The sequence below is a fragment of the Nannospalax galili genome, unplaced genomic scaffold (assembly GCF_000622305.1).
Source record: "Nannospalax galili isolate Female #2095 unplaced genomic scaffold, S.galili_v1.0 scaffold307, whole genome shotgun sequence".
Taxonomy (NCBI): Eukaryota; Metazoa; Chordata; class Mammalia; order Rodentia; family Spalacidae; genus Nannospalax; species Nannospalax galili.
The window spans coordinates 5,968,911-5,982,325 of NW_008359625.1; the positions used below are offsets into that span (position 1 = coordinate 5,968,911).

The window sequence follows — 13,415 nt, forward strand, 5'->3', positions numbered from 1 at the left end:
GGGGGTTGATTGCTTGATTGTGACTGTTTTCTGCTGGATCACTTATCCATATATAATTTCAGAGGCATCCAAAACCAGGTTTGGGACCCTCACTCCCCTCTTTGAAGCCCTGGGTTTCTATGTGTAGATTGAATATCTGGTACATTTTTATTTATGTGATAATATAGACTCAATGAATAAATCAGAAAGAAATAAAGCGTGTGAGAAGATGAGCAATTTACAGCACCCAAATTCAATCATCAGTATGGGAATGCTTGCACATACTTTCATGAGCTATTTGACACACAGATCTAACTAAATATCACATGGCAGTTAAAGTTCAAAAGGATCTTCACTTTGAGGGAATATGTTTGCTGCCTCAAATGTCTGATGACCTGTCACGTGGAATAGAAACTGAACGTGTGGTAGAGCAAGGGGAGCTCTGAGACTGACAGAAATCCCAAGGAGACAGGTTTCAACTCATGGAATTTTTAGCTGCCCACATGCACAATGGATTGTTTTCAGGAGAAAGCGAGTTCCTAGTGATAAAACATATTCAAGCACAGGAGGGCATTGAATCAGGGATGCCAAAGGCAAGAATAGAGGTGAATGATTGTATTGATTGACATTACTCAAATCTGACAGGTCACTGGGTTCACCAGGGGAACATGTGCATGTGTTGCTGTTTTGCTTTTCAACTAAAAAAACAGTATCTGTGTGTTTATGTGGGGGGGGGTGTATATATGTTGGGGCGCATGTGCAGATGTGTGTGCATGCACAGGGAGGTCAGAGACCAACCTCAGGTGTCCACAAGTTCCTCAGGTGCTATCCACCTTGGTTCCTGAGGCAAGGTCTGTCATTTACCTGGAGCTCACTGAAGAAGCTAGGCTGGCTGCCCAGGGAGGCCCAGGGAGCCTCTTGGATCCACTGCCCAGAGCTGGGATTACAAACACACGCCACCATGCCTGGCTTCTTGTCTGTGGGTTCTGGAGATGGAAATCAGGTCCTTGGGCTTGCAAGGCAAGCATTTTTCTGACTGAGCTGTCTCCCCAGGTCTCCCCTTTTTTTTAATTTAAAAATATATGTAGTAGGTCTGGGAGAGGTCTCAGGAATCATACTTTTAATTATCTCTCCCAGTTAATTCTGATAATCACTTAATTCAGCAAACAATGGCATTAGAAACATTTAAGTTATTTTTTGTTTCACAGTAAAATTTTCCATAGCGTTCTAACTACAATCTTAATTTTGAATATCCTCAAAATTCTAATTTCCTGCTTACGAAAAATTAAGTGCTACCCAGAATCAAAAAACCATATGAGCTAGGCATGGTGGCCCACATCTTTAATCCCAGGAGTCAGGAGGCAGAGGCAGGTGGATCTCCATGAGTTTGAGGTCAGCCTGGTCTATATATTGAGTTCCAGGACAGGCAGGGCTACATAGGGGGACCCGGTCCAAAATAATAACAATAACAATAATAATAATAACTTTTAAGAGATTTCCTTTTCATTCTATGTGTGTATTAATGTTTTGCCTGCATGTATATAAGTGTACCACAGGTAGTGTATGCATGTGGAGGCCAGAAGAGGGCACTGGACCCCCTAGAACTGGAGTTAAGGACTGGTGTTAACCAACATGTGGATGCTGGGAACTAATCCTGGGTCCTCTGGAAGAGCAGTAAGTGCTCTTAACCTCTGAACCATCTCTCCAGCCTCTAAAATAACTTTTAAAAACGTCCACATTACTCTTTCCAAAACTAGCTTCCCAGTCAAATCTTGTCAGTTGTTGAGGGTTGACTGGGTGGCCATCTTCTGGTGGACGGGCATGTCCCCTCCTAGCTGGCGACAGGGGAGTCACTCCTGTAAGCATGTCCTCCTCCATTGTCCCACTCTCTGGGTACCTCATCTCCAGGGCTGGGTTTTCATCAGTGCTATAATCCAGGAGAGCTGACTACATGCTATTCCCACTAGAGAATATAGTCTCATCAATCTGAAGGCTCCCTACAGCACTGTCCACATACACTGGGGCAGGAGTGGGCTTGTGGGGCAATTCCCTGCACCTGACCAATCTTTCTCCTGTGAGAATGTTTGCTCAGGGAAAGCCACAACAGCCTTGCCTTCTCTTCTACTGGATCTTCGGAACTAGTGCCTGGTGGGTGCTCACTAGAAAGAAACTGAATTTATACTTTCCTCCCTTGGTCTGTTCTAGGAGGTCAGAGCCATGCAGTTCTCCAGCTCAGCCAGGGCGGCCGATGAGAATGTTGACTATTTGTTCAAGGTCATCCTCATTGGAGATTCCAACGTAGGGAAGACATGTGTGGTACAGCATTTCAGATCTGGGGTCTACAGCGAATCGCAGCAGAACACCATCGGGGTGGACTTCACAGTGCGATCCCTGGAGATCAATGGCAAGAAAGTGAAGGTCAGAGGGGCACTGGGGGTAACTGTTGTTTTTAGTCAGGAGTCCCCAACCCTGAACCCTATACTTACCATCCTAGAATGAGGCAATCAGCCTTTTAAGTAAGGTATGACCACAAAAGTCACAAAAGGAAATATTTCTAAGTCTATCTAAAGGTGAAATTTTGCACATACTGAAAAAATATGATGAACAAAGTCAAAAGAAGAATGACAAACTGGAAAGAAATATTTTCAATATAAGGAAGAGCTAAGTTCCTTGATATGAAAAGAGCTTTGATAAATACCTAAGAAAAACACCAACAGCTATATGGCACATGCATGGTGCATGGTACATGCATACCTGTAATCTCAGCACAGGGCTGAAGCAAGAGGATGGAGAATCTGAGGTCAGCCTAAGCAACATGTTGAGTTACATACCAAGAGCTACATAGCAAGACCTTGTCTCAAAAATAAACAGACAAAAGATCGACAACCAAATATAAAAATGGCTAATACACAGACCAGACAAAACGTGCTTCAAAAATTTTATAAGAACTAGATTGGGGTGGGGGTACTGGGGGAGAGGCCTGGAGAGATGGCTCAGCAGTTAAGAGCACTGGCTGCTCTTGCACAGGACCTGGGTTCAATTCCCAGCACCCACATGATGGCTTCCAACCATCTATAACTCCCATTCCAGGGGATCCAAGCTCTCTTCTGGCCTCCAAGGGCATTGCATGCATGTGGTACACTTAGATACATGCAGGCAAAATATGCATAAAACAAAAATAAATTTAAAAAAATTTTTTAAAGAACTAGATCAGATCTAGCTGGGTGTGGTGGTGCACGCCTGTAGTCCCAGCACTTGGAGGCAGAGGCAGGTGGATCTCTGAAAGTTCAAGGCCAGCCTGGTCTACATAGTGACTTCCAGGACAGGACAGCTGGGGCTACAAGGAGACCCTGCTTCAAAAAGACAAAAATAAATAAATAAATAAATAAATAGAACTAGATCAGGTCAGGCATGGTGGTACATGCCTTTAATCCCAGCACTCAGGAGGCAGAGGCAGGTGGATCTCTGAAAGTTCAAGGCCAGCCTGGTCTACATAGCAAGTTACAGGCCAGTTGGGGTTATAGGGAAACCCTGTCTCAAAAAGAGAACAAAAAAAAATGAGATTGAGATAGGAAGATCATGAGTGTGGGGTGAGCTACAGATAAGCAGAGATCTTGTCTCAAAATATAATAAATAGGGGGCTGGGAAGATAGCGCAGCTGTTAAGAACACTGACTGTTCTTGCAGAAGACCCAGGTTTGAATCCCAACACCCACATGGCAGCTAACAATTGTCTGTAACTCCAGTTCCAGGGGATCCGCCAGCCTCATCTGTCCTCTTGGGCATTGCAGGACATGGATGCACTTACCTACATGCATGCAATACAATCATATACATAAAATAAAAATAATAATGGGGCTGGAGAGATGGCTCAGCAGTTAAGAACACTGGTTGTTCTTGCAGAAGACCCAGGTTTGAATCCCAGCACCCACATGGCAGCAAACAACTCTCTGTAACTCCAGTTCCAGGGGATCCAACAGCCTCATGGGTGCACTTACCTACATGCAGGCAATACACGCATACACATAAAATAAAAATAATAAATAAAATATTTAAATATAGGGCCAGGCGTGGTGGCGCACGCCTTTAATCCTAGCACTCAGGAGGCAGAGGCAGGTGGATCTCTGTGAGTTCAAGGCCAGCCTGGTCTACATAGTGAGTTCCAGGACAGCTGGGGCTACAGAGAGACCCTGTCTCAAAAAGACAAAAAAAAATTTAAATATATATAATAAATAAATGAATAATAAATAAATACCTAAAAAGACATTTTAGCCAGGTGTGGTGATGCACACCTTTAATAACTTGGGAGGCAGAAGCAAGCAGATCTCTGTGACATTGAAGCCAGTCTGGTCTATACAGCAAGTCCCAGGCCAGCTGGGGCTACAGAGAGACCCTGTCTCAAACAAACAAACAAACAAACAACAAAAAGACATTTTGGAGACCATCAGGAAAATTGTAATATGATGTGGATATCAGGTGATGCCAGGGAGTTTTTGTTAGTGATTGTCATTATGTAAGGAAATGTCTACTTGTAGCCAAGAGCAACGATAATTCCAGAACTCAAAAGGCAGAAGCAGGAGGATTCCGGCAGGTTTGAAGCCAACAGCCTGGTGTACTTGGTAAATTCCAAGCTAGCCAGGGCTACCCAGTGAGACCCTGTCTCAAAAAATCCCAAAAGAGCCGGGCATGGAGGCACACACCTTTAATCCCAGCACTCGGGAGGCAGAGGCAGGTGGATCACTGTGAGATTGAGGCCATACTGAGTTCCAGGCCATCTGGGCTACAAGGACACCCTGTTTCAAAAATGAATAAATAAATCCAAAAAGAAAATATCTAATATAATAATAATAATAATATATGCAAATGTAAGTCCAGCTGAAGAGATTTGCTATCAAAAAACAGCACAAAGAAATCTATAGAATGGGTTAAAAAAAAGCCAAGACTGACAAAATCTTGATAATTATTGAATTTTGGTATAGGAAGACTCATTCATTTATTCTCTTGTTTGGTAATGTGTTAGCAAACTTTCTTTAAAAGATTTTTTAAAAGGGGTGGGGGACTAGTGAGGGCTCAGTGGGGAAGAGCACCTGTCACCAAGCCTGACAACCTGAGTTTCATCCCTGGGACCACATGGTGGAAGGAAAGAACTGACTCCTGCAAGTTATCCTCTGACCGCTACACGTGCAGTGTGGCATGTGCATTCCACATACATACATATACATATAATTAAAAAAATATTTTTATTTATTTATTTTTATTTATTTATTTTTGGTCTTTTTGAGACAGGGTCTCCCTGTAGCCCCAGCTGTCCTGGAACTTACTATGTAGACCAGGCTGGCCTTGAACTCACAGAGATCCACCTGCCTCGGCCTCCCAAGTGCTGGGACTACAGGCGTGCACTACCACACCCAGCTACATATAATTTTTTTAAAGATTAAAAAAATTTTCTTTCTGGTACTGGAGATTGAACCTGGAGCTTTGAGCATGCTAAGTGAACACTCTACCACTGAGCTACATCTCCAGCCTTTTTATTTATTTATTTTCATTTTGAGACAGGGTCTGGCTAAGTCATTCAAGCTGGCATTGAACTTGATGTATAGCCTTGAACCTGTGATTCTCTTGCTTCCACCTTATAAGTAGCTGGGATAACAGTCACCAAGCCTAGCTAAAAGTTCAAGTTTACATAGACAGTATGATTAAATGGAGGTGCTTGGTGCCAGGCATAAGTAACTGATGCCTGTAATCCTAGGACTTGGGAGATAGAAGCAGGAAGATCAGGAGTTCCAGGTCATCTGTGGCTAGCTACATATTGAGTAATTAAGAGCACTGGCTGCTCTTGCAGAGGACCTGGACTTGGTTCCTAACACCTAGATGGCAGTTCACAACCATCAGTAACTCAAGTTCCAGGAGTTACTGATGTCACTCTCTTCGTGCCTCTGTGAGTCAGGCACACACATGATGCACATACATACACGCAGGTAAAATACTCATATTTGGAGCTGGGCATGCTGTCACATGCCTTTAATCCCAGACACTACTGAAAGATATATAAGTTAGGAAGTATTGTGATAAGTATGTAAATGTGAACATCCTGAGTGGTCCTTTAAAACCAAACCAGTTCAGTCTAGGCCATCACTTTTGTCAGAATTCCTACCAATGGGTTAGCTCAAAATATGAACCCTAAAATCTAGGCCAAGGGATGATTGAGGAGAAAAGTCAAAGGAACAGACCTGGGACCAGGTCCTCCCTTTGGTAGAAGAGCCCCTCAGGTGGTGATTCCCAAACTAGAGCTTCCCATACACATCACCCAGGGACCAAAGGATGGCACAGATTCCAGGCCCTGCCTAGCCCTGCTGAATCCAAATATGCAAAAATAAAAATTGTTTGTTGTGTTTTTAAATTTTGATTGTTACATTTATCTACTCTGTGTGTGTGTGTGTGTGTGTGTGTGTGTGTGAATTTGTGGGCACACATGACACAGCACAAAGAGGACAGCATGTGATGTTTGGTTGTCTCTCCACCCTGTGGGTCCCAGGGATTGAATTCAGGTCATCAAACTTGGCAGCAAGCCTCACCTACTGAACCATCTGGCAATCCCCCAGGAAATTTTTTTTTTTTTTTTTTTTTTTTGGTCTTTTTGAGACAGGGTCTCCCTATAGCCCATCTGGCCTGGAACTCAAAATGTAGACCAGGCTGGTCTCAAACTCACAGAAATCCACCTGTCTCTGCCTCTGGAGTGCTGGGATCAAAGGCATGCAGCACCACACCTGGCAGGAAAACTGTTTGTAAGATGACTTAAATGAAGGAGCTTCCATGCTGTTGGAACTCCTGACAGGACTCTTTCTTGTCCTCCTACAGATGCAGGTGTGGGACACTGCGGGCCAGGAGCGCTTCCGAACCATCACCCAGAGCTACTACCGCAGCGCCCATGCAGCCATCATTGCCTACGACCTCACCCGGCGGTCCACATTCGAGTCTGTCCCTCACTGGATTCATGAGATAGAAAAATACGGAGCAGCTAACTTGGTCATTATGCTGATAGGTAGGGAGCTCTCCAAGTAGTTTTTCTTTCTGGGTCCCCTCAGTCGGTACTCAGCTTGCTTTCCCAGGCAATACAAAAGTCTAAAAGTGCAAGAGGTGGATGGGTACCTCAGAAAGCATTTTGCTCAAAGATTCCTATCAGATTCACTTAGGAGTGAGAGTGTGAAAGCAGAGTGGTACAAGTAGTTAAAGGTATAGATTCCAGGCTGGAGAGATGGCTCAGAGCTGAAGAGCACTGGCTGCTCTTGCAGAGGACCCAGGTTCAATTCTCAGCACTCACACGGTGGCTAACAGCCATCCATAACTCCAGTTCCAGGGCATCTGACACTCTCTTCTGGTTTCCATAAAATTTTTTTTTTAAAGTGGCTGGGATAGCAGGGCGTGGTGGTGCATGCCTTTAATCCCAGCACTTGGGAGTCAGTGGCAGGCAGAGCTCTGTGACTTCAAGGCCAGCCTGATCTACATAATGAGTTCCAGGCCAGCTGGGGCAACAGGGAGACTCTATCTCAAAAGAAAGGAGGAAAAAAAAAGAATACATTAAATTCCCATACAGTTTCTCACTGGGGGTATCTGGGATGGACAGGGTCAGTCCTGTGAAAGACTTGCTAGCAGATTATAGGCAGGATGCTGTGTAAACCACATAGGAAGTACTGCAGAAGTCTGAGGTTAACAGTCAAGTGGCCCCAAATCTCCAGGGAGCCATTCAGATGACTGTGACTAACCACTGAATGATTACTTACAGTGTGTAGGATCCTCAGTGAAACCTAAAAAACCATCATCAAAATTCATAGGAAGCCACTTGTACAGGCACATGCCTGTAATCCCAGTTCTCAGGAAGGTGAGGCAAAATTGAGTGTTCAAGGCTGATGTGGACTGCATAGTGAGACTCTGAAAAAAAGTGGGGGGGAGGGGGAAAGCTGGGGAGAGGGCTCAATCAGTCTATGTGAATCAGTGACTCATTCTTGCTGCATGAGGACCTGAGTTCCAATTCCTAGCACCCAGGTAAAAGCCAGGTGCTGGGACACACATCTGTAACCCTAGCCCTGGGGAGCAGAGTCAGGAAGATCCTGGAACTCCCTAGACAGCCACTCTGTGTGAATCAGTGAGCTCCAGGTTCAGTGAGAGACTTTGTCCCAAAAAACAAGGCGGAGGGGACTGGAGAGATGGCGGAGGTTAAAAACACTGGTTGCTCTTGCAGAGAACTTGGGTTCAGTTTCCAGCACTCACATGACAGCTAACAACCATTGGTAACTCCAGTTCCAAAGGATCTAATGCCCTCTTCTGGCTTCTGTGAGCACTGCATGACACAAGCGCACTCATACATGCAGGAAAAAAACATAATATAAAAGTACATAGAGCCAGGCGTGGTGGCGCACGCCTTTAATCCCAGCACTCGGGAGGCAGAGACAGGCGGATCTCTGTGAGTTCAAGGCCAGCCTGGTCTACATAGTGAGTTCTAGGAAAGCTGGGGCTACAGGGAGACCCTGTTTCAAAAGGACCAAAAAAAAAAATTAATAAATAAATACAATTTTTTTTAAAGGTGTGACTGAGGAAGACACCCAGCATCAACCTCTGGCCTCATGTACATGCATACATGTACACACAGGAACACATACACTCACATACACCATACACATGCACACATACACAATTCATAGAAACTTCAACTACATAAACAACCAGAGTTTAGAACATGAGCAATCCTATTGTACTTACAGGAAAGCATAATGTTTATGCTGTAATCGGAGCACTCAGGAGATAGAGACAGGAGGATCAGAAGCTCAAGGTCATTCTCAACTACATAGTAGGTTTGAGGCCAGCCTGGGCTACATGAGACTCTATCTTAAAACAAAAGTTAAAATCTTAGGCTCCATTCTAGACCTGATGAGTCAGTCTTCATTAGCAGATACTGGAGTGATTTGTATAGAAATTAAAGTTTTAGCAAGTACAGATCTCCACAACTAGCAATTGGACTGAGAAAAAGCTAACTATACCATGTCTAGTGGATAATTTAGACATTGACATGCATACCCTAACCTCATGACATGACCCTCTGAGCTGTGGTTTTTTTCATTTGTGTGATGGGACTAACAGGGGGGTAAAGATTTAATGAGATGATGTACAGAAAATGAATACCAAGGCTTCACACAGTAAGTAAAGGATAGGATTGGTTTCTAGAAAGTTATTTGTGGGGCTAAAGAAATGGCTCATTGGTGAATCCAACAACCTCTTCTGGCCTCCGTGGGCATTGCATGACACAGATGCACTTACATACATGCAGGCAATACGCTCATACACAGAAAATAAAAATAATAAAAACAATACATTTTTTAAAACAGAAAGTTCATTTGTTTGAAGGAACAAATTCATCTATATTCCTTAGGTAATAAGGGCCTGACCTAATAGTTAAGTTGAAAGCCCATGGGATCCAGGTAAAACTAAGCAAGCATGCCCTAGATAAAGCACGGACCATAGCAGAATCAGATCAGCAAAAACAAGAGTTAGAGGGAGGGCTCTCCTGGCAAGACTGGGCCAAGGCTGCACTTTAAACCATCCCCCTTTGCCCTATATTGTGCATCTTTTTTTGTAACTCACATCTTCTACATGTGTGTACACACATATCTATAGATACACGTGCCCGTGGAGATCAGAGGTCCATATTGGGTGTCTTCCTTTCTTGTTCTTTACCTTTTTTGGGACACTGTCTAACAATGAACCTGGAGCAGACCAATTCTGCTAGACTGGCTGCTCAGCAGGGCCCTGAGATCTGCCTGGTCTTCATAGTGACCAGTCTGGTATACACAATGAGTTCCAGCCAGCCAGGGCTACATTGTGAGTCCTAATCAAAACCTCACAAAAACAGGCAGGGTGTCAGCTTCCTATAATCCCAGTGTTTGGGAGGTGGAAGCAGGGAAGTAGTTCAAGGCCAACCATGGCTACTTAAAGTTGAGGCTAGCCTGGGCTACATGGGAACCTGTTTCAGAAAAACACAAAAAGGGTCAGCAAGATGACTCACTGGGTAAAGACACTTTCCACCAAGGCTGAAGACCTGAGTTCAATCCCTGGGACCCACAAGATAGAAGGAGAGACCCAACTCTCACAGGTTGTCCTCTGACCTCCAAACACTCAACATGGCATGTGTGCACACTCCCCACCCACCAAATAAGTATAATAAATTTTTTTAAAAGTACAAAGAAGGGCCGGGCATGGTGGTGCTCGCCTTTAATCCCTGCACTCTGGAGGCAGAGGCAGGCGGATCTCTGAGTTCAAGGCCAGCCTGGTCTACATAGTGAGTTCCAGGACAGCTAGGGCTACAGGGAGACCCTGTCTTAAAAATACCAAAAAAAAAAAAAAAAAAAAAAAAAAAAAAAAAAAAAAAGTACAAAGAAGGAAAGGGGGAGGGGAGGGGAGGGCGCTCATTTGTGTAAAGATAGGTACTTTGCTCAGTGGAATGTCTGCACCTCTTTCACCGCAGGGAACAAATCGGACTTGTGGGAGAAGCGGCATGTCCTATTTGAGGATGCCTGCACCCTGGCGGAGAAGTACGGCCTCCTGGCTGTCTTGGAGACATCGGCCAAGGAGTCCAGGAACATAGAGGAAGTCTTCGTGCTCATGGCAAAGGAGCTGATTGCCCGCAACAGCCTGCACCTGTACGGGGAGAGCGCCCAGCACGGCCTGCTGGCAGATTCCACCCCTGTTCTCTTGGCCCAGGGCCCTGGTGAGAAGAGCCGCTGCACTTGCTGAATGCCTGGAAGGCCAGCTCAGAGCCAGGGTCTCCGGGAAGCACTGCAGGCCGAAGCCTAGATTTGCCACTCGTTCTTTCTCCATCCAGCCTGAATGCTCACCACTTTGTGTCAATTCACTCCAAGGGACTCCAAGGAACCAGGACCCTCAGGAGCTCAGGCCCTCGGGAAGAGGGTCAGGACCGCTCCTCCCCTCTCCCTTGTCTGGAACATTCTGGAGCAGTTGCAAACAGCTCAGGAAAAGAGTGGGGAAAGCCTGCAATGAAAAACCAGGTTGCTTTGTGACATTCACAGCCAGGAGGTCTTGGGGGGAGGACATTGACAAAACACGGGATGGGACACGGGACATGACAGGACACTGTTGACCTAAAAAACAGAAATGCTATCTTGCCAAATGGTCAGGAACCAGAGAGGGAGGTAGAATTGGCTTCCCCCCTTGTCACTGTGACCATAGGGATGGGAGAGATGCCCACTGTGACTTCCTAAGACCTCCAAATGTCCCATGTTTCAGACGTCAGTTCTACATTAAAAATTAAATTGCCTCCTAGTTGATTCGCATTTTGTGGCCTTCCATGTGATGTGGTCCAAGAACAGCTGGGGCCTTCTGAAAGTAGTGCCCACTTTCAGAACTAAAATCACAGAGCGTCAGGGTTTATCTCAGTGGTAAAGCACTTGCCTAACATGTGCAGTATCTTAGGTTCAATCCCTAGCACTGCAAATTAAATAAATGAAGACAATAATCATAAATTTAAACAAACACAAAGGAGGTCAGTCATGGTGGCATGAACCTATAGACCCAGGACTTGGGGGACTAAGGCAGAAGGATCACAAATTCAAAGCCCATCTGGGCTATGCAGCAAGACAAGACCTTGTCTCAAAAAAGAATTAGGGATTTGGGCTTGGTGGTACATGCCTCTAGTCCCAGCACTCAGGAGGCAGAGGCAGGCAGAGATCACCCTGGTCCACATAGCAAGCTCTAGACCAGCTGGGGCTATAGGGAGACCTTGGCTAGAAAAAAAAAAAAAAAATTAAAAGTAAAAGTAAATAAATACATGAATAAATAAAATCCTTTTTGAGGCAGGGTCTCACTGGGTTGCCCAGGCTGGCCTCAAACTCCTGAGCTCAAGCAATTCTCCTGCCTCAGCCTCCAAATGTACCTGGGACTTCCAGTATATGCCATGTGCCTAGCATAGATAAAGATTTGTAAATAGGGGCTGGAGAGATGGCTCAGGGGTTAAGAACACCGACTGTTCTTGCAGAAGGCCTGGGTTCGAATCCCAGCACCCACATGGCAGTTAACAACTGTCCATAACTCCAGGGGATCCAACAGCCTCTTCTGTCCTCTGTGGGCATTGCACAACATGGGTACACTTACCTACATGCAGGCAATACATGCATAAACATAAAATAAAAATAATAAAATATTTTTTAAAAAGATTTGTAAATAACTATAAATTCATAGCTAAACTCCCAAGAATAACAACAATCTTCTAGGGGCTGAAAATGAAGCGACAGCTAAGTATCAAAAGCTCCAACGCTGCTCCAGGTTTCCCTGAGACTGGGAGATGATCTGCTCAGCTGGGAAAACCTGAAGCCTCATCACCCACAGGGAGACAGGAAAGGACAGTCCTCAGCCTCCATGAGAAGGGAGTTAAAATGCGAACCCTTTCCTCACAAAGAACTTCAGACTACTCAACAATCTGAGGACGTGTATGTTTGAAGAATCTATAGGCAGGTGACGTGGCTCACTTGCCACCAAACCTGACTACCTGAGTTCCACCTTCAGGACACACATAGTAGGAGAGAACTGACTACCAAAAGTTAACCTCTGACTTCTACACATGAACCAAGGCATGTATGAACACACACACACACACACACAATATAAGAAAAAAAATTAAATTGGGCTAGAGAGATGGCTCAGCAGTTAAGAACACCGGCTGTTCTTGCAGAAGACCTGGGTTCAAATCCCAGCACCCACATGGCAGCTAACAACTGTCCATAACTCCAGTCCCAGGGGATCCAACAGCCTCTTCTGTCCTCCATGGGTATTGCACGACCTGGGTGCACTTACCTACATGCGGGCAATACATGCATACACATAAAATAAAAATAATAAAGTTTTTTTTTGGGGGGGGGGTTCTGTCTTTTTGAAGCAGGGTCTCCCTGTAGACCCAGCTGTACTGGAACTCACTATGTAGACCAGGCTGGTCTTGAACTCACAGACATCCTCCTGCCTCTGCCTCCCAAGTGCTGGGACTACAGGTGTGCACCACTATGCCCAGCAATAAAATATTTTTTTAAAAAATTAAATTATGGGGCTGAGAGATGGCTCAGTGGTTAAGAGCACTGGCTGCTCTTGCAGAAGACCAGGTTTGATTCCCACATGGTGGCTAACAATCATCCATAACTCACTTTTCAGTGGATCTGATGCCCTCTTCTGACCTCCAAGGGCATTGCATGACATGGGTGCATTTAACACACATGTAAAATAAAATAAATGAGCATCTCACAAAATGTCCTGTAACGGTGGTGGGTCATCTGACCTCTTGATCAAGGAAGCCAAGGAGATTCCACCAGATGGACTTGAACCAGTGTCCAGTCTATAAAGAGGAGGGTCAACACGGAGGAATCATTTCCTCCATGCTTCCAA

At 45.0% G+C, this 13,415-nt stretch overlaps 1 protein-coding gene across 2 annotated transcripts in view; it reads left to right on the plus strand.

The window, feature by feature from the left end:
- Rab19 (RAB19, member RAS oncogene family) overlaps positions 1 to 11,267 on the plus strand; it is an 11,586-nt gene extending 319 nt beyond the window's left edge. For both annotated transcript variants that reach the window (XM_029558866.1, XM_008823505.3), the window contains exons 2-4: positions 2,185 to 2,397; positions 6,837 to 7,020; positions 10,495 to 11,267. In XM_029558866.1, the coding sequence (XP_029414726.1) occupies positions 2,197 to 2,397; positions 6,837 to 7,020; positions 10,495 to 10,763 (654 nt within the window). In that variant the 5' untranslated portion in view covers positions 2,185 to 2,196 and the 3' untranslated portion in view covers positions 10,764 to 11,267. The remainder of the gene's footprint in view (positions 1 to 2,184; positions 2,398 to 6,836; positions 7,021 to 10,494) is intronic.
- The last annotated feature ends 2,148 nt before the right edge of the window (positions 11,268 to 13,415 follow it).